Source organism: Simochromis diagramma, unplaced genomic scaffold (genome assembly GCF_900408965.1).
Source record: "Simochromis diagramma unplaced genomic scaffold, fSimDia1.1 OVJJ01000321.1, whole genome shotgun sequence".
Taxonomy (NCBI): domain Eukaryota; kingdom Metazoa; phylum Chordata; class Actinopteri; order Cichliformes; family Cichlidae; genus Simochromis; species Simochromis diagramma.
In genome coordinates, this window is record NW_024386772.1 from 4,005,747 (window position 1) to 4,033,619 (window position 27,873).

The 27,873-nt window shown below is 39.8% G+C and overlaps 1 protein-coding gene across 4 annotated transcripts in view; it reads right to left on the minus strand.

Moving 5' to 3' along the window:
- Positions 1–420: 420 nt before the first annotated feature.
- The window catches only part of med25 (mediator complex subunit 25), a 33,332-nt gene continuing 5,879 nt past the window's right edge, over positions 421–27,873 (minus strand). Inside the window, exons 6-19 of one of the 4 annotated variants that reach the window (XM_040043554.1) lie at positions 27,702–27,858; positions 25,463–25,587; positions 25,241–25,313; positions 24,749–24,981; positions 22,527–22,619; positions 17,561–17,646; positions 17,416–17,473; positions 17,217–17,324; positions 16,434–16,610; positions 5,703–5,816; positions 5,409–5,480; positions 3,746–3,916; positions 3,538–3,658; positions 421–945 (exon numbers count right to left, since the gene is read on the minus strand). In XM_040043554.1, coding sequence (XP_039899488.1) covers positions 842–945; positions 3,538–3,658; positions 3,746–3,916; positions 5,409–5,480; positions 5,703–5,816; positions 16,434–16,610; positions 17,217–17,324; positions 17,416–17,473; positions 17,561–17,646; positions 22,527–22,619; positions 24,749–24,981; positions 25,241–25,313; positions 25,463–25,587; positions 27,702–27,858 — 1,692 coding nt within the window. In that variant the 3' untranslated portion in view covers positions 421–841. The remainder of the gene's footprint in view (positions 946–3,537; positions 3,659–3,745; positions 3,917–5,408; positions 5,481–5,702; positions 5,817–16,433; positions 16,611–17,216; positions 17,325–17,415; positions 17,474–17,560; positions 17,647–22,526; positions 22,620–24,748; positions 24,982–25,240; positions 25,314–25,462; positions 25,588–27,701; positions 27,859–27,873) is intronic. The other 3 variants (XM_040043574.1, XM_040043564.1, XM_040043580.1) reach the window with 3 other exon arrangements.

The following is a 27,873-nucleotide window of genomic DNA, read 5'->3' on the forward strand; positions in this document are numbered from 1 at the left end:
CTCTCAGCGCCCATGCCACCACGAGGTGCACAACAGGCCCGTGTTTGTCGATGTACAGGACTTAACTCATATGCAATAGAACTGATGCGAAAGCAGACTGTGGGCATATATGTGGAGTCCGTGCCATGTGCGCATGCGGCCAGCCTGTTTGTACGTTATGCCAAGGGAAACATGGCCAACTGATGCCATCTGGTAGGACTACTTGGCACGAGGAGACTCTCTATGGTTCCACAACATATTGGAGTAGTTAAAATTAACACTGTGACACTATTTGGCAGAAAAAGACACCGAACTATCTATTACTGTGTCTATTTCAGTCTCACTCTCTCCCACCTTAGGAGTCCAAGCGGCGTTCACACGGGGGTGGCGGTAGGAGTGCGGACTCATCAACAACAAAACCTCTTTGTAATCACAAACAACTTGGTCTTACATGATGTTTACCTTTATTTCATCTCCATAAAACAACATGATCAATAATTAAAAAAAAATCTTAATTAAAAAAAAAGAAAGAAATAACACAGGTTTCCATTTCAATGATAAAACTAAGTATAATTTCTAGAAGCATGATAGCTTGTTCTATCCTGTGTGTAGTATGGGGGATTAGCGTGCTGATGGTTTGAACATTTACATGAAAAACTAATGCTCACATTGTCTGCCCCTAATTAACTTCAGAGACTCAGTCCTGTAAAAAAAAGAAAAAAAAAAAAAAGAAAAAAAAAGAAACTGCTTATGACTTGTTTCCTAATTACGTTGAACATTTGTAGGATTAAAGCGACAGAGCAGACATATGCGTCGAAACTGAAAAATGGCTGCCCAGATTCAAATCGAAAGCCCAGTTCCATCAGATAAGATCCATGAGGACTTCATCCTCCATCATGCTCGAGACCTGTGGCATCCCGGGCTGCGGGACGGCTCCTCTCTGAGCTCCAGACATCATCATCTGACCTGGGATGGGAAGAAAGGATAAGAGTTTCTTGAAACGCTTTAAAAACCGAAGCGGAGAGAAAAAGTTAAGAGTTTAAAGCAGGATAGTGAGAACTAATATGCCGTGGCACTGCATTTGTTCTCCTTTTTACAGAGACCTACTTTAGAGACACTTTGTTTGAGATAAGTAAACATCAAGGTACTTAACCACTGTGTACAGTGAGCTAAAATGTTTATGCGCTGCAATAAAATGTATTGGCTCAGACATGCAGGATTTCGAAGCCAAGTGCTGCAGTTTTATTTTTTTCCCCTCAAAGTAAAACATGAACAACAAACCACAGGCAATCGCAGACAAAAATTATGTATATGGAGCCATTTCTATCATCAGGGAAATCTTTGACACCCCATCCACGTGCACTGCCTGATGGCACTGACAGTGTTCAGACTGGGACGACTGCACAGCGGCTGTGTTTTCTGTTGCAAGCGTAGCTTTGTTTGTTTTTCTGATTACTTGCAGTACGTGCATATCAAACCACAAAGCAAACCAGTGACTAAAATCAATCCATACTCTCAGAGGGTGTAACAAGTGTTGGATTTCAGTACTCTTAAAAAAAGAAAAGCCACGTCTACTCTGCACTTTTTCAAACTCAACACATTTAATTTATTTACTCCCTATAGAAAGTAATTTGTTACCCCAAACACTAGATTACGATAGTGTTTTGTGTAATTTCGAGTCAATAATAAAGCACTAAACCTCTACAGTAAATTACAAATTCATAAAAACATAAAAACTTCTGTCAAAAAAAAAAAAAAAAAAAAAAAAAAGTCATTTATATTGTTATTTATTAGGCAAATAATGAACTGAATTCACGAGCCGGCACACTACACTTCTCTGAGATAGAAAACTAATAATTAAAAAAAAAAATAAAAATAAAAAAATAGAAATTTTCTGCTTTTTTGTAGGTCAGTAAAATTGTAAATTCATGAATACAAACAATAATTCTGTTTGGGCAATTGAAAAAAAAAAAAAATAATAATGGATTGACCATTGTAGAAACATAAATGATATTGTAATTACCAATATTGTTCATTTAGGGCAGCAGTTAGGGCTGTTCGATAAAACGATATATATATCGGATGATGATATGAAAATGTCTATCGTTTCATTTTACGCTATCGTTTGTTTCGTGGTGTCACAAAATAAACCGTTTACGGCAATATTTTTCCATAGTTTTGATGGTTACTGTAGAATTCCTTTAAGTTCTCTCTTTCTCTTATACTTAATATAACCACACTACGGACGGACAAGCCACTGTTTTCAAGCGTTGTCGTTAGCAACAATGACGGTAAAATCATCGCGTGGCTCTGCCGTCCACTTGTTTATTTTCCACATAGACCTTTCACAATAAAGCTGAAGATTCTGTCCTGATTTTTCAAAATAAACTGAATCACGTGAAATACCATGCAGAATGATTACGGACGAGAAGCTAAAAAAGAGCCGTCAGGTGCTAGGCTTTGTGAGTATTTATTACAAAGAAAATTGCGGCCGTTTCAACTTATGTAACACTCGACTCTATATAAATGTCTTATATCGGGATATGAGATTTTGGTCATATCGCACAGCCCTACCAGCTGTGGGATAAACATTACACTGCATGGAAGACAATGGACATATCCCTATAAAGCATGATCCAAAAAGCCTGGTCATCTCACAGCTTCACATCATAAAAGGAACATTTCAGAAGCAGAACATTTAACCTCTACTGGGTCTTTTATTTTTAAAAATGGCCAGATTCTCCATGTTGCGGCTCAGACTTTCTGCCCTCCTCAACCTTTTCTGAGTCACGCCACTTCCTACCAAAATTTAACATCGTTTTACCTCTGCCAAGAAGATTATGTAATTAACTTTCTGGAGTCTATCCAGATGTTGGTCCGGGTATCTTGTGAAGTATTCTATTGCCAGACGTGATATAATTGGACATCTCTAGTCTTATTTTCACAAAAACACATCAAATTGCAATAAGAAAAATGAAGCACACGTTCATCCTGTTTGAACTTCTATCATAAAAACCTATATCATATGAACTAACGTGGACCCAGAAATCCTTCTGGTTCCATGGGCTCAGCTCATGCGTGGCATTGAGGGAATTTTCAGGCTCAGCAGAGGCTGACTGCTCTTGTTTTTTTAAGCAATGAAAACATTTAAAGTTTGAAATCAATAGATTAATGCACCAGAACATTTCAATCAATGTGCACAAAAATAAAATGTCACGAATCAAAATTTGCCCAGTACATAAACACACACACACACACTTGAATGAAATCTTCAACTTTAACAAGTCCATGAACTTTTGTTAGATACAGATGGCTGCTTTGGTGGCTTTAAATTTTGCTTTGAAAATAAAAGTCTGCAGAAATATCTTTAATGGAATAAAACAAGAATTGCTAACTTGTTGTCAGTTTCTAGAAATGTGACCTTTAGGAGTTATTATTTTCTTTAGATGTCAAGCTTAATATCTTTCAATGAGCACATTTCCTGACCCGTATTCTAAATGCCTACTTGAGTCAAATATTAGTGAACTCTTTCCATCTCTCTGTGGGATGCTTGCTGACCTGTCATGGGTTGCCTCCACTGGCTCTGCATTTGAGCCCCACCTCCTGGGGCCTGGTGGACCATCTGTTGTCCCAAACCTTGGTGAGACATCATGCTTGGCATGTGAGACACCCCACCCTGCTGCAAGGACAGAGACACACAACAGTTTCAGAATCAAGCATTTACTACAAGGTAATTCATTCGAACAGCTGACTGGTGCACTCTTACTGGCTGCTGTTGGCTGAGAAGGAGACTGCGAAGCTGTGGATTGGCTCCTGGATTTGTGAGGCGAAGGATGGGACCCTGGGGCGGGGCTTGTCCGCTAGTCGGAACTTGATTAGGTGGAGCGCCACTGACGGGCGGCTGTTGATTGGTTGGTCCGGCAGCTCTCATTGTCATCTGAAGGAACGCCACACAGTTTAAGAGTTAAGCCTAAATATTAATTAGAGTAATCACAAACACTGCTATTTTTTAAAGCAATGCTACAGTTAATAGCAGCTGCAGTGGTGTGACAAATTAGAATTCAACATTGTCACATACAAAAAAAGCAGTGTTTGTGCAGGCTCACTGAGCACTCACTTGGTTCAAGTGAAGAAAAAAAAAAAAAAAAGTTAAACTTGACCTGCACTTATATATCTTATTTTTCCATTTTTAGAATAAGTTCTGGCTCTCCAAATAACTGGGTGGATGACCCATAATCTCAGTTTACACACTTGGGGTACCTTAAATACGATCCCCAGCCAACTACAAATAAAAGGAGTTATTGGAGTCTGATATTGGCGACTACAGTCTAAAAACCTTCAGATGACAATAAAAGATCAATTTCATTAAATTACACAAACATATGCATGCATGTCATCAGTTTAATGTATTATTTAGCATCAAGGGCATGCGGCCTCAGACGTACTCAACAGGAACTTAAAACATCAGCACACATGCTGTGACAGGAAATTAGCAAGCAGCTGAAAAATGAAGCAATTATGGAATGTGCAGTTCCTCTATTGGCCACATGAGGCTGGCTCCAAAGGTGAGTCAATCCCCACAGGCTTGCATGTTAAGATACAACGAAACAGCACTAAAACCAGCCTTGCTTAGCATGAATAGCATGAATCACTCCTGGCTCAGAAAAACTGACAAAGCTAAAAATTAGGCCTCAGATTTGAGTCTAAAACCAACAGGTGACGTCAACCTCCATTTATTTTTTTTATTTTTTTTTTTTTTTTTTTTAAATACAGTTCATGTAAATTAGCTACACACTAAGCTGATGCTGAGCAATTGGTTGAGAGAAATAGCTATCAACATTTTCACACATAAATGTAAGAGAAATCATGAAAGGTTGGGGAAAATTCCACAGTCGTCACAATGTAGGAAAAAGTCCTCTGCAGAGATTCACTCTGCTGGATATACTCCATGTGGTTTAAGTGAGGCAGCCTCATTGCATTTTTGAATTCTCATGCACTGTATGAGCAAAATTATTTGGTCACACCTCTTAATCTTTGAATTTGAGAGTTTTCACTGGAAAGGGAAAGCATTTAGGAGCTATAGTAATTCAGCCACAAAGTCCCAGACAAGATTACAATGTGTTGTGTAGGTGGCCAAGGACGTTTGTCCATGTAGTGTATGTTGGATAATGTTGCAGCACGTGTAAGAAAGGTTGAATACAAGATTCCTGACACCGTCAAACAAACGAATGTTTCTTGATTTTCAGGACAAGAGATGCAATTGTAAGGTAGCTTTGAATGAAGACGCAAGGAGCTTATTATACTATATATTGTATTATAATCGATGCAGCTCAGTAAGACCTACAACTGAATTCTAATATTATAATTATAAGCCCTTGTAAACAACGAAAATACATGTTGGTTAAGTTGAGAGCTACTTTGGGTCTCACCATGTTGTTCTGTCTCTGTTGCTCCTCCATCATAGAGACCTGACTAACAGGGGGCATGCCCACCACCACAGACTGGTCAGATCAGAAGAAGGAGGGAGGGGGAGTGGAGAAGAGTGGTGGAAGTGTGAGAAAAAAAAAAGAAAAAAAAAAAAGAAAAAACAGTGGAGGAAAGAGTTAGCAGCAACGCATGCAGAAATCCCAGGCAGTTCAGGTGTCAACATCAGGCAGTGCAGGAGGAATCTGATGAGGGAAAACGGGCAGACGAGCCAGCACAAAGCGGGTTCATTTATTTACCTGCTGCTGGACATTGCCGTGGGAAACTGGAATAGGACCTGGGGCTCTGTTGATGAAGTTCTGGTTGGGGGGGACCTGATTGGGCTGCATAGGTCCTGCTGCACTGTTTAACTGCTGAGTAACCAGAGAAAGCAAGAAACTGCGGTTATTATAACATTTAACCATCTTTAACTGGTCTCCACTCCAACACTGCTCCATCTCTTTAGTATATGACTTGATTGACACCACTGTATTTCACACATTCCACACACACACACACACACACACAAAATCCAACAAAAACCCAGAAAGAAAAAACTACTAAAAACAACAACACACACGCAGAGTGGGCACAAACTCTGGTCACTTAAAAGAACCAGACCATATTTTGATGGTTCAGGAACTGAACATTAGCACAGTGACAGATCCCAGTTACGCCTGTATAGGAAGTCCAAGTCTATTTCCTAGTACGAACTGCGAGAAACTTATTTAAATTTGTGACAGGGAGACATGTCCAAGTGACTACCCTGCATCCTCTGGTAACACGCTTCAACTGAGTAGCCCTGTTAGTTGAATACAGTTACCAGTCCACCGGTTAACGGCAGTTCACCCCTTGATGATATGTACACTTTATGCATTGCTAGGCTTCTACTTTAGTGGCCTAGAACCTGTTAGAACCATTTATAAAAAAAAAAAAAAAGATGTAACAATACTTTATAAACAGGTTTAAACCCTTATTGTTTCATGAAAAATCCAAAAAGCGAGTCCACAGTTTAGCTTTATAGCTTCTACAAACTCCTACTTCCCTTTCTCCCTCCTCTTGGGAAAGCCCAGACGTGTCTGCAACATCCAACCATGACTCATACAGCCTGTCTGCAGTTACGTCACTCAGCAGCAGTACAGAAAAATAATTTTATTCACTGATTACATTTATCATAATATAACTTGATTGTAACCAAATTATTATTTGCATAATATATAGATTTGCATATATAGTTTTCTTGAAGTCTGTGTTACTTTAACAACAGTAAGGCTTTTATCTGTTATCCTTGGGTGGAGAGGGGTCTCTTTTAGAAAACTGACAAAGTTTAGATAATTTAATAAGAATGAAATCCATGGCAGACAGAATCTGTTTGCTGCATCTGAGAATCGTTGATTAATTTCTTGCAGCAGCACTCATAACCTTAAATGCAGATTTAACAGCATTACAAGCAGACGCTCAGGTAATTTCTGAGGAAAGCAAATCATGGCAGACATAATCTGTGAGCTACGAATGCAAATCACTGGTGAGTTTCCTCTCCCACAGCCACTAATTCAAACCTGCAATTTTGCACTGCGGTTCAGGTCGTTTAAAAGTTATTTAGCCCGGGTCCTCCAGAAACAAAGTCTCTTGGCCCTCTCCTAACCCAGTCCTCCACAAGCTGGCTATGTGACAACAACCAGCACTCCACAGCGCTACTGTATCACTGGATCTAGACTGGATTCTGACTTAGAGATGTAGCTTTGCAAATTGTACTAACCACAATTATTACTGCTACAACACAACATCAGTGCTGTGAACCTAACCTATCTTACAACGGTCCCAGCTCTAACTTCCTGTAAGTGTGTGAACAACCCAACTCGTTCTACACAATGATGAGGAGACAACTTCAAATGGATCAATGCTGCTATCAGCACATGGCTGTTACAGGCCAGTCAATCCTTGTTTTTTGGTTTTAAGCAAGAGGTGTCAGAAAAACTAACACATCAGAAAGCTCCTGAGGGTATATTTATTGTGAAAATTGCGCTCAAGTGACCTGTGGCCTTTCTGTTCCATTGAAGGTTTCTGCACTCTCTGAGCTTGCCCTAGGACACCTGTGTTACAGTGTGACAGGTGAACTGCACCAGTCAGTCCTTCCACCTGTCATCAGCTGGAAAATAAAAATAAAAACAAATCGTCGTTTGTTTTTGTAAGCATTCCACTGCCTAACTGTCAAAACTGCCAAATATAAATATATAAATATGCTGTTTTGTTATACTTATTGTGCAAGTGGAAATGAAAAAAAAAGTCCAAATTTAAGTGAATGGATCTTGAATTGATTGAAATGTTACAAATATTCAAGCGGCTAAAATTGCGCTTTATTCCCAAATGCAAAATCCAATTAACAAACTGAAGATCAAAATCTGATTAGTGCCCAGATGAAAAATAATGTTTCTCTTCTGCTAATAGGAAGACCACTGTTCAATCTACCATTCTGTCTTGGCTTCCTTTTGATAATCGTGTATATGCATCTCCGATCCTCACCCTAAAAGCAAACCACATCTGCGTATGCACAACGTAAAGGAGAGCTGATCCTCTTTCACCAGCACCGGATATCCACTTTATGTTATGTGTAAACTATGGCAAAATCTTTAAAGTGTGGGATGTCAAATATTATAATGATATCATGAACGTCACACGATCAAAGTGAAACAGTTCTTACTTTACTGAAACAAGTGGATTTAAAGTTAAACGATTTAGCTTATTTTCTTTTTTAAAACATTAACACAGGGAGAGTTGAAACTAGTTTATTTTTTGTAGCTACTATTTAACAGTGTTTACCTAAAAGTGTCACATGGAGACAATCCTAAAGCTGCTGTTAAAAGAAAAAAAAAAAAAAAAAAAAAAAAAAAAAAAAAGATGTAACACACTTGCTGAATCTGTGTGTGATTGTGCCTACTCAAAACGTGGCTGTGCAGATTGGGCAGATTGTGGGTTGCAGCATTCTGGAGAACTGCTCATCCAAACAAAATGAGTGAGTGATTCAAGTCTTTTGTCAGAGGAATATGAAGGCCAAAGTAAACAAAAACAAATAAAAAACCATGGCCAGTTATTTTTGTAAGAGTCAGTTTGAGTGTTGGGCCCTCTTTTTAAGCCAGCTCTTCTTTTTAACACTCCTTCAAAGGCCTGTTTGCAGGTTAATTCTTGGTTCTCAGGGTTAAAGCTCGAAGTACATTAGGGTCAAGGTGACGGTTTGGCAAAATTAACTTGGCTTGGGGACTGTGTTAATGCCAATGGCTCTCCTCAGTAGAAAAAAAGAAAGAAAGTAAAATAAAATAAAGCAAACAATCATCTCAGTGTGTGTGTATGTGTCTTTCCCCAACTACACACGGAGTGGCTACAGTCACTCTGGGGGAAACACTAAGAACAGAACAACTTTTAGCCAAAATATGAGAACCGCCAAATCCAATCTACCTCAAACTCAACACAGCACTTACTGGGTCCCCTGCAGCACATCCACTGAGACTGACGGGGTTCTGAACGGTTGTCCAGGCACATGAAGAGCAGACAGATTTCTTGATCATTAGTACAACTGTTTTTGCACCACTTTAAGTGAAAGAAAGTTGTGTGTATTTGTGTCTCGATCCATGCTCATCTGTTCATCTGGGTGTAGAGTTTTCAGTGGGAGAAATGTTTCGTCAATCACCCAAGTGACTTCCTCAGGCTACGCCCACACTAGCCCGGGTAGATTTGAAAACGGCGTTTACGTCTGAAAACGCTCCACGTCCACACTAGTGTTTTCAGTCGTTTTCACAGAGTTGTGCGTCCACGTTGAAATGGCCCAAAACGCTTACGTTCCAGTGCTGCGCATGCGCAAAAGCGAGTGAGAATTAAAGAATTTGAAGAAAAGCTATCTGGAGCATGTACAAACTGATATTAATCTTTTTTAGAGCAATCAAAACAACTGCTGTATAATGCACTACGCCATCTTTAATTGGTCACATGACTGCATCACATGACTAAAATGTGTCATCGTTTTAGAAAGTCTGCGTTTTCGAGTTTCCACACTGCGACCAGACAGCTGCGTTTTGAAATGTACGCGTTTTCGAGAGCATTTCCAAAACGCCGTCTCAGTGTGGACGGAAGGCCAAAACTGAGAGAAAACGCATCAGTGTGGACGCAGCCTCAGTCTCAGCCAACTGCAGGTTTCCCCAAGATTATAAACAGTACATTTGCCTAATGACTGAAACTAGCACCACCAACGAACATGGGCTGTGAGGTCAGGGGAGAAAAAAAAAAAGAAAAAAAAAAAAAAAAAAAAAATCACAGAAGAAAGACTTCTGTCTTTTTGATAGGCCACACAGACCACTCCAAAGTAACAAGAAGAAATGATTCCAGTCATCAATAACATACATATGAGTATGGGCATGTCACGATCGATTTTAATTTATTCCCTTTAAATAAGAACCTATCCAAACAAACAAAAAAAAACCCATCTAGGCCAAATAAATCAATACTGTTTACAGGTTTCGATATTTTTATACTAATGCTATGAAACCATAATCCATATTTATAGAACTTCATATTTGCTATATGTAGTTGATGTTTACTGTGTTAACAATGCTGAAAGAGTGTGAAACCACATATTGACTTTCTTTGTACATGTGTGTGCACAGACGGCAAGCAAAAGCAAACAGAGGACGATGATACACCAGCGGAGATTTAACTTCAAGCACCACCAGCTGAGGTGTTTGTTATTTTGGATTTCACGGTTTAAAACAAACTGAAGCCGCCAGCATCGTCTGGCGGGGTGGGGGATATCATATACAATATGCATCTCCAGTTAAACACAGCAACACGAAAAGAGGAAACCTGTTGCTGTTACTAAGAGAGAGTCTGAATAATTCACAAATATAGCACCTGAAATACTGAAGTAAAATGAACTGCAGTCAGTATCATCTGAGTTTTATCTGCAGAGTCCTGCACTTTAAACAGAAATCAGCCAAGACAGACTATTGCAATATGAGACAAGTGGTAGGTGCTTGAAAAGGCAGAATTTGAAACGGGCAGCGGTGCTCCTGAGTTAGCTGTGCTCTGCAGGTGCTGTGGTGTTTTGTGCGATTCCACACTAAGGGAGAAACAAGGAGGAATGAAGGGTGTTTCATCCCTCCTCCAAGCACAAATTATTAACCAGACACTGAGGGAGGAAAAAAAAAAAAAAAAAAAAAAAAAAAAAAAAAAAAAAAAAAAAACTGTGATAGAAGAGGGGGGGGGGCAAACCCCCCCCCCACACACACACACACACCTTAACCCATCCATCTTGCTGAGTCTGAAGAAATCACCCTGGGACTGCACTAATGCAGGGTATGTTTTCTGACCAACAAAAGCAACAAAGAGCTTTAAGTCTTTTGAGGGAACTAACAAAACAGCTGCCTCTTTCTGTTCTACTGCCTCTGATTTATCTCCTGTCTTTAACCCACTAACCTGTGAAATCCTGGATCAAGGTTTAGGAGCTTGCATTGCTTTTAAGGGAAAAATATTTAATTTTGTCTTGCAGTGAACAGAACAAACTGCAATCTTGTTCCTAAAGAATGCCACTCCAGGGGTTTACACAGAGAAACCTTAACTACGGGTCCAAATTGAAATTTTAATTATGTTAAGATTGCTCTACCGCTTCACTATTAGTAATGCAGCACTGAATATGTGATGATACACAAGAGGCAGGAGAAAAAAAAAAAAAAAAAAAAAAAAATCTTCATTATAATTTCATGTCTACTGCCTAATCTAAATGCCCTGATGCTCACACACATACACGACTTCAAGTTACGTATAAGGCTTATGCGCATTCGCGAAGACATAAAATTAGCGGGGTGAGTAAACAAGCGCTATCATCGCTGATGACAGCAGACTGCGTGGAGAAATGTGATCCAACTCGTGTAAAACCGACACCGGGCTTCATTTTTAAAGAGAGACACACTGCTTCTCTGGCTAGATGCTGCATTGTTTCAGTTACGCTGCACCTCTCCTCCCTGGATGCTACAAACTGGAGTACAGCCCTGTGATGGAAAAGACAGCTAATCCAGAGGACACACTTTAAATCACCCAGTCTCTGGCAATGAAGATGAGCAGAGAGGGAGAGTGAAATTTCCAAGTCATGTGGACAAAGCAGCAGTGTTTGTAACCTGTAATGAACTCTGCCACAGGAACAGGGAACCTTCGCCAGTGAGATGGAAGGCAAGGAGGTGGGAGGGCGGGCTTTGTCTCTAGACCTCCTCATCCCTGTCCATGAAGAGTGACACACACTTTGCCTCCTACAGCACGTCTTATGTAATGCTAACATCTAGACAGCCTGCAAAATTAACACCCCATCGTCTTTGCTTAAAGCTGAATTTCACAAGTTTACACTTTTCACATTATACAAAACATAGCACAGCAACTAGTGTGAATGTTTTGGTTTCACCTTGCTGTATAGCAAAATTACATTACCTCTCAAAGGTACCATAAAATAAGACAAGTTTTCATCTTTCATTAGTCTAAAGATTATTTCTTTTTATTTTGATTATCAAGGTAAGAAAATGTGGAAAAAAATGCTAATCGCAGTTTTCAAGAGCTTTAAAATTCCTGCTCCTTTCCTCCTGAAGAAACCTTAAACCTGAGATTATTCACTCTTCTTCTGTACGGGACTGCCTGTATTTTGCACCACAAACCGGTGCCAGAGGTGGGGGTGCTTCTAACTATGCTGGTGTATAAAATGCTAAAATCATAGCCTAGTGAGCTGCAATACGTTGGATGAGGGCTGTGGAGCAAATCAAGACCTGATTCAGAAAGAGAAGAACACAATCTAGCAATTTATAAATGTGAATCATCACGTTAACTTGAAAGGTCCACAGAAAATGTATTACTCATCTTTTCCTGGTAGTTTAATCATAGACTGCATATGTGCCTCTGCTTCCTGTCATTTCCCAAAAATAAAGCTAAAACCAAAGGAGGCTGCCATCTTTCATTTTTGGATGCCCAGTCCTGATTTAACGCAGAATGCCCAGACTTGACTCCACGCACCCGCCCCCAACATTTTTACAAGCCTCGCTGCTCCAGTGGTGATGGCCTCTGCTGTGACTGAAAGCCACTTACGCAGTGTTGGGAAGGTTACTTTTAAAATGTATTCCACTACAGAATACATGCCCCAAAATGAAGTTTGTAACGCATTCTGTTACGTTACTCAGTGTGAGTAACGTATTCTGAATACTTTGGATTACTTAATATATTGTCATGCTTTTTACAACTACATGAATGTACTATTGCTGTGTGATTTATTACTATTACTGAAGGTTACTCGCTACCGAGCTAACATTGTTAGGTTAGTTCATAGACTGCTTTTAGAACTACGCATGATTATTTGCAGCTAGCAGGTTGTTAATGCTATCCATCAATTCTAACTGCCTGCAGTCTATGAACTAACCTCAGCTAACGCCAGCAAACAATGTTAGGTCGGTGGCGAGAAGCCTTCAGTAATAGTAATAAATCACACAGCAAAAGTACATTGAAGACACTGAAGTCGCACATAGCCCAGGTAGCTAACACAACTAAAACAAGGTAATTGAACTAGGCTAATGGTTAAGTTCTAAAAAAAAAAAAAAAAAAAAAAACTTACTTCCAGATGTTTCTTTAGATTGGAGGTCGATTCTTTTGACTGCTGGTTCTGTTGTGCTGGCTTCGGGTCCATTGTGTAACTGACGTCACCAAAATTAACAGGACCCTTACATTAGAGCTTTTCATTTCGTGTTTTATTTGGGTTTCGGCAATGCGTGTAATTACCAAAATTTGAGAGGGGATAGCCTCACATATGAAACAGGAAAAGATCGCCCTGCAATCCATTTATTTCAACAAAGTAACTGCATACTACTAGTCAACTGTAACGGTATACAGTTCCTCATTTTGTATTTTACATATGTAACGTCAGTACATGTATTCCGTTACTCCCCAACACTGCTTACAACAAGGTAAAGATACTAACCGGCCACAAAGTCACACTGGACTATGCAATATCAACCGTCAACCCTCTAATATTTAGAACACGTACACTTACTGCCTCCTCCCCCTTTACAAGTCTCAAAAAGCAGAAAAACGGCTACACTCAGCAACGGCAATAATGCCTCCAATAGTGGAGGATCTTTTCTTTTAAAATATGAATACAAATTATGAGTTCATACCACCACTGAATCTTATGTGGTAAACATAATTATCCCTGCCACACACACACAGTTGTGATATCAGTCAGCAGCTGCACAGTGTCTCCTCCTCCTCTCTGGTGCTGGCAGTTTGATAACTACAGAGGAGCCAGAAAAAGGTTTTAGAAATTCTTTTTTCCTAATTTACTAACTAATCTCAAGATCATGTTGCCTGTCCTCTTTGTTTTCAGACAGTCTCAATAACAAACACGAGAAGTGCTTGATTCCTAAAAATCATCCCAAAAAACACATGTGCAATGTGTTTTTAATGAACAAGAGTTTAACAGGAGCAAAAATCTCAGTGAAATTCAAGTGCAGGAGTTTACAAATTAAAACGAATTAATTTTTTCACTGACGTGAACAGGTGACGCATGCACGTTTAAGTAAGTTAGTTCCACAAGCTTAAGAAACAAAAGCAGCCTGATATCAGACGTAACAAGCACTTCATTGCACTCTGACTGTCGTGTCTGGAGCCAAGCAAACACGACAGAAGAGGAAATTGTGCTTATATATTCACTGGCCAATTTATTAGTTACAACTTGCTAGCACTGGGTTGGACCCCGTTTTGCCTTCAGAATTGCTTTAATTCTTTGTGGCACAGATTCAACGAGGTGCTTGAAAATTTTCTGATATTTTGCTGCATATTGACAGCGTCACGGCATCACAGTTGCTGCAGATTCGTCAGCTGCACAGTCGTGATATGAATCTCCCAATCCACCAAATCCCAAAGGGACTCTACGGGATTGATTTCTGCCGACTGTGGAGGCCATTTAAGCACAGTAAACTGACTGCAATGTTTGCTGGAAGCAGCCATCAGAAGATGGGTGCAGTGTGGTCACAAAAGGATGGACACGGTCAGCAACAGGTATCATCTGGTGTTGCTAAACAACACTAAACTGGCACTGAGAGGTACAAAGTGTGCCAAGAAATATCCCCTACACCAGTACGCCACCACCACATACCTGAGTGGTTAACACAAGGCAGGATAGAGCCATGCTTTCATCTTATTTTGTGCCAAATTTCAACCCTTCCACACCGACATCAAAGCACAACTTGACTAATTAGAGCAGGCAATGTTTTTCCAGTCTTATATAACTTTGGTTCCCTGCTCTTAGCTGACGGGACTCTGTGTGGTCTTCTGCTGCTGCTGTAGACCACCTGCTTCAAGGTTCTCTCTGTTCTGCCTACAGATAAGCTTTTCAGTATGTTACTGTTCCAGTCGTATCAGCTTGAAGCACTCTGCTCATTCTCCTCTCACTTTTGACATCACCAAGGTATTTTCACCCAGTGAACTTCCACTCGCTGGATATTTTCTTTTTCTGACCACTCTCAGCAGTTTCTGAAATACCCTGACCACACCATGGAGTACCAACAATCATGCCACATACAGTCACTTGCATCACCTTTCTTCTTCATTCTGATGCTCTGTTTGAACTTCAGCAGGTTGTCCTGACTGTGCCTACATGCATAAATGCACTGAGTTGTTGCAATGTGGTTGGCTGAATAGACATTTGCATTAACAAGCAGTTGAACATGAGTACCTATTAAATTGACCGGTGAGCGTCTGTTGACTCAGCAGGGCTAATATTAAATGAGGAAAGTGGATAATTTTCCGTCATTGTTAGAAAAAAAAAAAAAAAAAAAAAAAAAAAAAAAAAAAACAACAAAGAAAGGGAAACATTTGAATGTGCTATTTATAGGCTATTATGCAATAGCGTTAGTGGTCTGGCCCACTCAAGATTAAATTGGACTGCTTGTGGCCCGTGAGCTAAAATGTGCTGGGTACACCTGAATTACATGAAAGCTGGAAAAATTTGGACCATTATTCCTGAAGGCTTTTGTATTCATGGTTTCTGTATTTATGGTCCCATATAAGTGCATCATTTGCTGTCAGATTTAAGCATGCCTCCAAACTCCATTTAAAAAAAAAAACAAACAAAAAAAACCACTAAATCAATATATGAAATTCAGCTGTTTGGTCTTTGCTTACCATGCTGGTTCAGTTTTGAGTGTTTCACTCTTAATAATTGATACCCAACAATGGTTTTCCCCTCTGTGACTTTGATTTAATATAAATATTTGATGTTAAAGAGAAATATTTAATATTTGAAACTGAGTTTACAAGAGCTTTAAACTACTAAGAGACTAACAAAGTCAGAGCCAAATTCTGACAACCCTAAAAATACTTTGAAACAAACAAAGGTGTGATAGTTTCATCACACACACACACACACACACACACACACACACACACACACACACACACACACACACACACACACACACACACACCTCTGAGTGAAGCACTTAATTTAGGGGCAATTAAACCCTTAATATTTGATGTTTTAGCCAGTTATTAATCATTAACGTGAAATAAACAATTAAAAAGCAGTAACTGTGCATTATCCCAGCATTCTGAAATAAACAAACAGCGCCGATTACTGCAGAGGCCATTGTGTTGTGGTTGAAGCAAATTCGACATAAAGAGCTTTTATGCTTTGCACCTATATTTGCCTTCAGTTAAGCAGCGATAATGAGGTGGGAGTGCAACAGTCAGCTAATGTTGCAGGAGGTAATGCCTGTAGTAGAGTGGCTGCTGTGAAGATACCAGGCTCACTAAATGAAATGTCAACAACAATGCAACTTAACGCCTTAAACAATGCACCTCAATTCCCTGTCCAATCTCTAAAATACCTCCTCATTATCACCTGCCTTTGGTCTCCCCGCTGCACATGTTTTTTACCACACTGAAACCTTCTTCCCACAAACTCCACTTCCACTCACCGCTCTGTGCTGCTGGACCTGCTTGTGGCTGGTGATGACCTGCCGGATGCCGTTGACGAAGCCACTCTGGTCGTTGGGGATGAGGCCCATGAATATTCTCTTCTTGGATGAGTAAAGCAGCATCAGCACCCGCACTTCACAGGGCGAGGTAGTGTGGGGGAAGTGGACGCAGCCAGCCTGCAGAGGGTCACAGGGCAGATTAAGACCCTGACATGGGACACTGTTGTAATTATGTGATGGGCTCCGGCTTGGGGACATAACCTTCTCCTAAGCTCCTTTGCCCAATCAAACATGCCAGTTTTATAAAGTGAATGCAAATGATATTAATTCACACTGTTCTTTCCCTGGGCTGCAAATCAAATTTAGGCAAAGAGGTAGAGCTCAGCTGGACCGAATGCCATTAATGCCTCCGCTATTTCTCAAAGGTACCAGCAGATTAAAAATAAACCACACTAACAAAAGTCCTATCATTATGCTACCCCTTTGGAAAAGGATCACAACTAAAAGCTTTTTTTCTTTTGTTTAAACTGATGACAAATAATGTTGTAAAATGATGTTGAGCTTTAAAAGAAAGAGTGGCCTAGAACCCCCTCTAGAGTCTTCACCATAAAACTACAACACAGGTTCACGCTCAGTCCATCTACTGGGTAGAGGTGGAACCTGCACGCAATTTGCACTCATGCAAAATAAATTGAGGTATGCTGAATGATGGACAAGAGCGGGGACAAGCAGAGGACACACATTCCAGGTTCAGAGGAAGGCAGAGGGAGCTCGAAAACTTACAAAACCATTGGCCATAATGCGGTACAGGCCTTTCAGCGACTCCACGTCTTTGTTCGTGAAGAGAAACTGAACCATTCGAGAGTTTCTGAAGAGGTGACCTAAGGTTGTCTACGGAGAGAGCAGGCGAGATATGCATCATTCATAAAGGCATCACTGTTGCACATAAACAAAACAAAACAGTATAAACACACGGTCTCACCAGCAACTGCTGTGGAATTAGCTGCATAATGAGCTTCTGTGGCCACTGGTCTGTGTTTCTGTTTAGAGACAAACGCGCAGAGTCATGGCGTGAACAAAAACATTTCACCACTTTTAACGTCCAGGGTGTCTGATGAGCTACTCACAGATTTTCTCCCGGGTTGACGTGCACCTGACATGGCAGGGATCGCGTCAGCTTGGTGGCCGAATCCATGGATGAGGCTTTAGGTTTCTGCATGGGTTAACATAGAGGGGCGAGTGTGAGACAAAAAGAAGAGGGGAATTTAGAAAATTTGCTTCCTTAAAGCTCACAGAAAGCTTATTCCAAGACATTTGTGTGATCTTTCAAACCACGGCCGACTCTCTTAAACCAAAATTGAAATACAGAGTAGGCAGACTGGATTTAGCTAAACTGTGAAAGTTCTTGTGGCTGAGCACATTATGTATTAAGTTTAGTGTGGACACGCAGAACAAAGAAATCAGTAAGAATGCAGAGAGAACAAATATATTTTTAACACTTTTATATAAGAATTCGCACCTCTAGCCCAACTTCTAAATAGACCTGATGGTGTGTTCTTACTGTCCCTGAGAAAACAACTGAAAAAGCCCAAGTTCAGCCTGCAGAGTGGACAAGATTTTTACTCTTTCACAAATAATTAAAGGGAACTGGGAATTTTCTATTTTGGTCTGCATTTTAAGCCTGGGAAGAAGTGCATAGTTGCAGCCAGTTTATGGGGTTCATTGTCGACAAAGCTGTTACAATATTAGATGTTCACTATACAGCTATGATGGCCAATATAATTTATACCCACTAGAACAGCTTTTGAAATCTGGGAAAAGAAATGAGTGAACAATAACATAATTTTATAAGTCACATGAACTTTTAATCTTAATTATTGTGGTCTTTTGCAAATGAAATGCACTCAAAAAAGCCTAAAACGCTCAGCACATTATTCTTGCACTCAGCCAAAGTAGCTTTGCAAGATTCAGTTCAAAATCATTCTTATTTATCGTTTTCTGGGCTTTCAACCTAACAGATGATCCTCTATATTTAAAAAAAAAAAAAAAGCAGCTCTTTCCCTTCTGTGTAAGACAGCTTTTTTTTTTTAAATTGGCTGCCACTTAAAAATACAAGGTCTGAACAGCAGATAGGTGGGACACCATATGAGGAATATCCACTCTCTCTGACATCATACAAAAAAAAAAATAAGGAAAAACATAATATACTCCCTTTAAGCACCCAAAGGCTAGTGCCACTGAGTTCTATATTTAGACAGAAAGAACAGATCTCTCTAAAAACAATCACTAAAGACCAGAAAAAACAAAACAAGGAAATAAAATATATATTTGATTTGTGTGTGAACTGTGCCTTAAATAACAGATTTTTCACCACAGTCTGATCACTCAGACAGTCTGATACTGAGCATTTAGAGTGGTCTGAAGCAGAGCTTCAGGCTCACCAGGATTACGTGTACATATGCTGAATATTTGAATTATTGAAACCATGCATTCAATGCTGCAATACAGCATAAAGTTAACCATAACTGTGCAAATTAAACAGACAGTTATGGTGCTGGAACATTTGCAGTATTATCACGTGTGTTACTACTAATAAATCATTAAATTCATTAATTGACTAATTGAAATATCAGGTATTGTTAACACCAGAAAATCGGAACACTGTAAAATTTAGAAAAGTGACTGTTATGCAACTCTTTACTTATCAGCACACTCAACTCTCAATAATTTCCAAAATATTCAGAGAGCCCAAAGATGTTACTTGGAGAAAAATGACTGATTGCAGTTCATAGGGCCCTAGTCAGTTGTTTTGTAGGCTTAAATACCTCACAGCTTATTCAGTTTGAGCAATGAACTCCCAAAAGAGTGTGCTTTGGAGTGGCACCGTTCCTATTTGGTGAGTAATGTTGCCGTTTTGGATGTGTTTGACCATCCAACATTCAATTTACACCAGAATGCTCTGATGGGTATCTGGGATTTCAAGTTGGCCTGGGAGCAATTGGAGAATATTGCTGAGGAAAAGGATCTGTGGGCTGCCCTGCTCAAGCCTCTGCCAGTGACCTCAATCAGAAAAAGCAATTTAAAGAAATGGATGGACTTTTAAGACCTAAACAAATTGTCAAGAATTAAAAGGAGAGGGGCGCTCTCTCCAAGCACATCAATGCAGCAATCCCACTGGGAACACTGCCAGCACTCGTCTTCAGCGCATCAATACAAGATCAATGGCTAATCTATCACATATTAGTCAGGTCTACTATAGACCATTACAAATGTGTTGTGCTGCAGACAAATGGGTTATTTATCTCCAGGGCTTGCTAAGGTGGAGAAGAAAAGGAGCCAGGAATGTGGACAGTAACAAAACAATCTAATCTGCTTTAAATTAGAGGTGGATTTAAAAAGTGTGTCAGTAAACCATAGTGGAAACCGCAAACACGCCACATTTTAGACGAGAAAAGCTTTCATAGAATAACAGATTGAAATTCAGCCAAAAACAGAACATACCATATTGATAACACTGTACCCCGAGCAAGCGCCATCCAAGTGTGCTGGCAGTCCTTGAGAGTTTTTATCAACAGCCATTTCTCCAAATGAGTTTTAGTGTCTGCATTGTAATTGTTCTCAACATTACAGATTGTGCCACAGAAGAATCACTTACAGAGCTGAAAGCCTGATGACTTAACTGCAGTAGGAGGCAGCAGATTAAGAGCAATGCTTCATGCTTCTAATTTGTCCACTCAGATCATTTGTGACGGTTTGTATTTTCATAGACAAGATTTAGATTCTCCAGAGCTTCTTCATTCTTATTCCTGTCCGTTTAACCGACTTGTATAATTTTGACAAACAGAAGACGGGGGCTGGAGTCGATGCAGGGAATTGATCCGAGTCTGTCCGCTAAACACAAACACTGGAAGACCTCATGAGTGTCGCATAAAAGGAATTAACATCCATTTTCCTGGCTCAGCAATGCAACTGTAAACTGAATCGATTTGACCTTGGGCAAAAACCAATAGAAGTAGCACAATAAAATGATGTGCAATTAATCAAGCTGTACAATAATCAATGGCAGGTGGTTATTAAGACTTACTGCTGTGATAGGTCCTAGACAGCGGTAGGGCAAGTCTCAGACTGTGCTGGTTTTTATTCTAATCTAATACAGGTTGATTTACAGCAGGGACATCTAATTCACTTATTCTGAAGATAGTTTCAAAAAAATACTTATCAATTACAAAAGGACAGAAAATATAAAGCTGAGTCCAGGAGCCAGTTAGCTTAGCATTAGGAATGGAAACACAAGGAACCAGGCAGTGTTGGGAAGGTGACTTTTAAAATGTATTCCATTACAGAATACATGCCCCAAAATGTATTCTATTACAGAATACAGATTACATGCCCCAAAATGTATTCTGTAACGTATTCCGTTACGTTACTCAATGACAGTAACGTGTTCTGAATACTTTGGATTACTTAATATATTATCATGCTTTTTACAACAACGTGAATGTACTATTGCTGTGTGATTTATTACTATTACTGAAGGTCCGCGACTCCGAACTGTAGTAAAGGGACCTCTGACTAATACGGCGGGGTCCCTGTCGGCTCGTAGCCGAAAAATAGCTTTACTTTGTTGTGTGGGTCAACTTTTCTTGCGAGAGACAGAGAGAGGCGTTGAAAGACTGCTCCAACGGAACTTCTTGTTTTCGGAGGAAAACACGAACACTGTGTACAGTCGAGTCTTAACAGCTTACTTACAACTGGGCTCGTCAGGCACTCTTCTTGGCTGAAGTGGTTATTATTATATTTACATGCTTCCAGCTCCCGTTTTTCCTCGATGACAACTCGTACCTTTCCACTCCCCTTTTTCTCCCTCCTCGCGCTCACAGACCCATAACGTGTATGGCAGTCCATTCTCCCTGCAGCACGGACTACACTGCCCATGATGCTACATTCTTTAGAGCTATGCTTGTAGCATTCTGCCTGTTAGCTTAGCACAACAACAACAACAACGAAAAGGCGCTCTCTCACCCAGGAAACACAGTCGCAGAGAGAGAGAGAGCGCCCTGTAACCATGGCAACCATAACGCTGCCGCCTGGAACAACAGAACGTAGCTGTCAAACAAAACCCAAACAGTCCTGACCCGCGACAATATGAAACAGGAAAGTACCGCCGTGTAATCCATTTATTTCAACAAAGTAACTGTATTCTGAATACCACCTTTTTAAATGGTAACTGTAACGGAATACAGTTACTCATATTTTGTATTTTAAATACGTAACGGCGGTACATGTATTCCGTTACTCCCCAACACTGGAACCAGGTAACTTGTCTGTAGCCCCTCTGAAGCTTGCAAAGACAAAAACTTTTTAAGATAACAACATACAAATTTTGCACAGTAAATAAATGCAACATAATGTACAGCCCCTCTGTCTAAACTAAGACGTCCAAGGTTCTTTTTTTAAGACAGCTCTCTTCTGATTGGCTCCTTCCTACAAACAGAGGGTTTGTGCATGAGATGTGAGGATATGAGGAACATCCGCTCTCACTGACTTACAGAGCCAAGGGCAGTGTTAGGTAAAGTAATGCATTAGATTACCCTCCAGCTAAACTAAGCAACACATGTTAGTATTGCATTTGAAGTAATCAGTTATTTACCTTGTTTTTCCAACCTGTAACTCTTCAATATCTTTCCGGATTTCCCTTAATTAGTTTATTTTTGCTGTGACAAAAAGGAAAACATATGTTTTCCTCAGACTCCTTTGCAGCTGCTGCAGCACACCAATAAAAAGTATCAGACTTTCAATGTTTACTAAAGTAATGGTCAGCTGCTAAAAAGCTCTATTTCACATTTTTAAAGAAACATCTGCAAGCTGACTGGTAAATGGAGCTCCACAATGTACTGGTGGTGAGGCCCACTGAGGAGGAGAATGGTTAGTATTAGCAGTTTTCCCAGGCCTCTTTTGTCTGAACTCTGATGACTTAAGTGATTCTTTCCTTGATGGTTTTACTTTCTGATCACAAAGCTCTCAATAAAAATAAGACATCCATTTATTTCCCATTGAATGAACATTAATTCAAAATCAAAGAATCTGTTTTACCTCTTGCCACTCGAGAACACCAGTCCAGGCCACTACTTTATTGGTGACACCTTGTCCTTGTGGAATTGGGTTTGGATTGACTTGACTTCCAGGCTGTAAGGAAATTAGAGGACGCTATCAATACAACACTTTTCCAGGAATAAAGAATTACTTCTCAATTCATAGGAAAAGTAATTATTTCAATAGTAAAACATAATTCTTTAGAGCTGATCGAACTACATTATTAGATGTAAGATTTGTTTCATTTTAGACAATTGAATCTGTTAAAAAAAAAAAAAAAAGGAACATTAATAAATTAATTGGAAAACGAGGGGGGAAAAAAAAAAAAAAAAAAAAAAAAAAACCCACAATGATCTTCTGGGGAATAGCGACTCTCATCTGGTTTTGATCTGATAGTAGTAGTAGCAGCATTTAAAATTCATTTTGATATTAGGCTTCAGACAGTGTGCTGGTCTGAAAACTCTGCTCAAGGCTGCTGCTTGCAGAGCATTACCAAGTAAAGTCCCGAGTCTTTCTAAGTGAAGCAGGGCTATTTACATGTGAGAATATCAGTATGACTTAATCTTTGATAGAGTTTACAGGGGTGAAAACAGCAAGTTAAACCTATGATAACCCAATATTTTTTCAGCCAACTTGAGAGTATTTGACCCACAGAGGCTGATGCTCACTCAATTAGACAGATTTATTGCTTCCTTAATCAGCAGTTTCAGCTCTGTGTTGGGATAATTTGATGGGGTTCCCCCCCACAAAGATCAATTAGCCTTTTCACAAAATAAACCTGGATTAGGAAACACAATATGCCACTGGAACATGGAATGAAAATGAACTTCTGTATGCAGAGTACTGTATCTCTTCAGCATTAGTCCAACTATTTTTCCCCCCTTTTCTTTTCTCTGGGTTTGAACAAAATGTGTAAACAGAACAGAAAAATAAAGGCATGAATGTGACTTAGGTGTACAAAGGCTACGTTCACACTGCAGGCGAAAGCGCATCAAATCCGACTTTTTTGACCCTATGCGACCCATATCCGATCATGGTATGACAGTGTGAACGGCACAAATACGATATTTTCAAATCCGATCTGGGTCACTTTCGTATGTGGTACTGAATCCGATACATATCCGATGTTTTAGAAAGCGACTGCTGTTTGAATGGTCATGATATCACGATTGATCGCTAATATCCCCTATATAGAAAAACACTTCTTGTTTTTAGTAGGCATGTGTGCGACTATACGACTAATTGTCACTACTCAGCACCAGACTTACTACTCATTTAATCCAAGTCTTGTTAAGATTTTAATTGATGTGAAATACCAGTAAACTGTTGTGTCCTAAATGTTATGCAGATATCTTATTGCACCATTATTGCTAGTTCTTTTAAAGGTGAAAGAATGAGCTCATGGATACAAGTGGAAAAAATTAGCTTTCTCCAAAGGGCAGATGGGCTTTCCCTTAACAGTATTGTAAGGAGTTGAGTCATTTAGGAGGGGCTCAGAGTAGAGCCGCCACTCCTCTACATTGAAAGGAGGCAGCTGAGGTAGTCCTGGATATAAAGTTGTCTGGCCAGGCACGTCCTACTGGCAGGAGGCCCCAGGTTGGGCCCAGGACACATTAGAGAGATTATATCTCTTGGCTGGACTTGATGTTTCCTGGATAAGCTGGAGGAAATGGCTCGCGAGAGGGGCTGCTGCCCTGCAACCCAGACCCAAATAAGTGAATTGCTGGATGGTTTATTGTTTTGCTATTTTAGATTTTAAATTATATTGAAGAGGTTGTCATGAATTTTAGAGCAGCGTCCATCATGTTCCACACTTTTTGGTCGCAGTTTATTCGTTTTTTTGGATGTTAATTTGTCACCTTTTAATAATACATGAACGTCTTGTAACATGTTTTCATATCCTATCTAATATCGGTTTATTTTAAGTGTTTTTCCTTCCTCAATGTCTGAAGTATATTGAGTTTGTCATCGGTGGTCAGACCCAGCTCCACTGAGTCTGTCTGAGCTACCAGCTTGATCTCTGCAGCTTTTTTCCAGGGACACATTACAGAGCTACGGTTCTTCTAATCTAACTCTTAGCAACACAAGAAATACGAACAGTTTCCCAAATGTAAAAATAATGCATTTAATGCTTTGTTTGCAAATTCCTGTATTTTTAACCCTTAAAAGGGGGTTGGAAGTTGAAGAAGAAGAAACAGAAATGCTACAGTGACAGAAATTACCATAGCGGGCGCTGCAGATGGTTGCGTGGTCTGATTTCCAGAGGGTTGTGGCTGCTGAGGGAGTGGCTGTGGCGGCTGGCTGGGCACTGGCTGTCCTGAGGGTGGGACTGGCTGCTGATTGGGAGTAACTGGTTGGATTGGCGTATTTACCGTACTCACTGTTGATAAGCTCGGCTGAATGGGCTTGACTACAGGGTGACTGGGAAATGGAGGCCCTTGGCCCATTCCTGGGACTGAAGGAAGGAAAGAAGGCATAAAAAGACAAGACTGACATAAATAAATAAATAAATAAATAAATAAATAAATAAAAAAAAAAAAAAAAAAAAAAAAAAGCATAAATCCAAACAATATCATACCGTATATAAATGTGCTGTAGGGTTAAACACCAAGGCATAATCACACATGGTCTATGTAAACACAGACACGCTGCAAGTAAAAGCTTGGCTAGTATAAATTGTTCACAAAGACCCAAAGAGCCCTCTGGTAACTCACAGCGACTCTTCTGGTTGTTGGCTGCCTCCATGACCATCTGTGCAGCCACCTGAGCAGCAGTCAGAGGCGTATTCTGTCAGCGGGCAGATTAAAGGAAGACAATGCTTGGTAAAACGTTTTAAGGGAAGAAACATAAGCACCGCTGTCTGAAACTGAGCCAGAAGCAGGCAGCACGAATTAGTCTCCAGCCAGCTTTACACTATATGGCTGCTTGCCCATTACCTGATAAGGAGGGGTTGTGTTTATTGGTGGAGGGGGCTGTGGAGTTCCAACAACAGGCTGACTACTAGCCAGCACCGGAGGGGGGATGACAGGTTTGTGCGGCCCGGGTCCTCCACCTGCAGAAACTAGAGAGAGACGGGGAGATAAGCTCATAGTCTGTATGAGGGACATCACCCATTGTTTAGTGAAGTCCAGTTGAAAAGGTACAAGTGTTTTTTTTGCTCTGTTTTGCACTTCTTACAACTGGAAGCATGATATGTATTTATGACTCTGATCACAGAGATGTGTCGGAGTAACCTTGAACAGTAGCTAAGTCTTTAGAAATTCCTTTAAGAATTACAAATAAATAAGAGCTCAGAGTGAAATAAAAATCTTATATAAATGGATGATTCATAAACTGATGTACAAAGTTACAGTCATGTTTCAGTAATTTTAAAATTAGACAGAAATAACCAGAAGAGATAGAGAATGCAGTTTTTAAAAGATGATGTCATCTATTAAGGGGAAAAAAGCTATTCAAACCTGGCTCTGAGTGAAAAACTAAACTTAATAACTGGTTGTGGCAGGGAGATCTGAAATCAATCATTTGTGATAAATGTAGATTTTTTTTTTTTTTTTTTTTTTTTTTAAATTCAGCAGCATGGGAGTCATGCCAAAGCATTTCTGATGGATTTAAGTCTAGACTTCAACTAGGCCACTCCAGAAACTTCATTTTGCACTGTTTCTTTTTTTTTTTTTTTTAAGCCATTCAGTAGCAGAGTGACTGGTGTATTTTAATGCATGCTCAATCATCGAGGTAAGGAAAACCCAGAAAGTTCATTCTGTTCATCTGAATTTAGTGGGAACTTCTTGAGTTTCCGCTAACAGCAGGTATCCCCAAACTTCTAAATGGTATAGTTGCATTATGACAAAAACTAGCACCATTGATGGTTGTGAGCTCAGTTTCATGATTGTTAATATGCAAGTTGTCATCAGCATGGACAATGGCGATGACAAGTGAGGTGTTTCAGATCACTTTCTGCTGCATAACCTTCAGGGTACAAATTGACAGTCAGACGTTCTCCTTCACGATTTTTAGGAAGAGAGCAGAATTCATAGTTCCTCAAATTTTGCAAGTCATCCTGGTCCTGAAGCAGCATCATACTACCACCACCATGTTTGACTGTTGGTGTGAGGTTTCTTTTATGAAATGCCACGTTAGTTTTATGCCAGTTGTATTCCACAGAATATTTTTCCTAAAACTCCTGGGGTTCATCAAGACATTTTTTTTTAGCAAACGTGAGATGAGCCTTTGTGCTCTATTTGGTCAGCATTGGTTTTCACCTTACAATTATCCCATTATGCCACGTCTCTTTCTTTTTGTTGAATCATAAGTGTAGCCACAACCGTAACTGAAGCAAGTCAAGCCTGCAATTCTTTAGATGTTGTTTTGGGTCCTTTTGTGACCTCTTAGATAAGTCGTTCATGCTCTCTTGGAGTAATTTTTGTAGGCTGGCCACTCCTGGTTATGTTCACCACTGTTTTTTTCATTTGTGGATAATGGCTAGCAGCATGGTTCACGAGAGTCTAGGCCTGGGTTTGGCCAATAAAAGTGAACTCAGCTTTCAAAAAATGTGATTACTCACAGTTAATTCATGACTTAACAAGGGAGGAAATAACTTTTTTTTTCCCCACATAAGGTCAGATAGGTTTGGATAACTTTTCTTCCCTTAATAAATGAAATCCTCATTCTAAAACTGCATTTTGCTTTGATCATCTTTGACTAATATTAAAAATGTTTTGAAAGGGTGAAACACGTAAATGTGACAAATATGTTGAAAACAAGGAGGAGGCAAATTGTTTTTTCACAGCATTGTACACTTGTCTACTCACATATTAAACATCAACCTCCAGGGCTAAAAATGTCAAAGTGCCAAAACTACAGTTCCAACCAAGCGGACAACTTAGCAGTCCATTCTCAAATCTAAATAAGAACAATTCCTCCACCCGAAAACCAGCATAATGGCACCCAGCGTGTAAAAGCTAAGGCTTTAACATGAGTCTCAATACCTTTACATATCACTGTGTATCAAAGAAGACTTAAAATTGAAAATTCATCAAGGCTTTTTGTTCTAAAACCTATCTTTAGTATAAGAGCAAAAAATAAAAAACAAAAAAAAAAAACAAAACAAAAAAAAAAAAAAAAAAAAAAAAAAAACACAAACATGTGCTACAAGTGGACAAGGCATAGTTTTCTCACCAGGAAGCGAGATGCCTCTGACTAGGACCATGTGGAAGGGATCTTGACTGTAGTCAGGAAGAGATTCAACTGCCCCCCCTACTGGTGACGCACGTTCAAACAGAGCCCTTAGAGGGGGCAGTTTCCGAGGAGCCACAACAGAGAAATGAATTCCTCTCTAAAAAAACAAAAC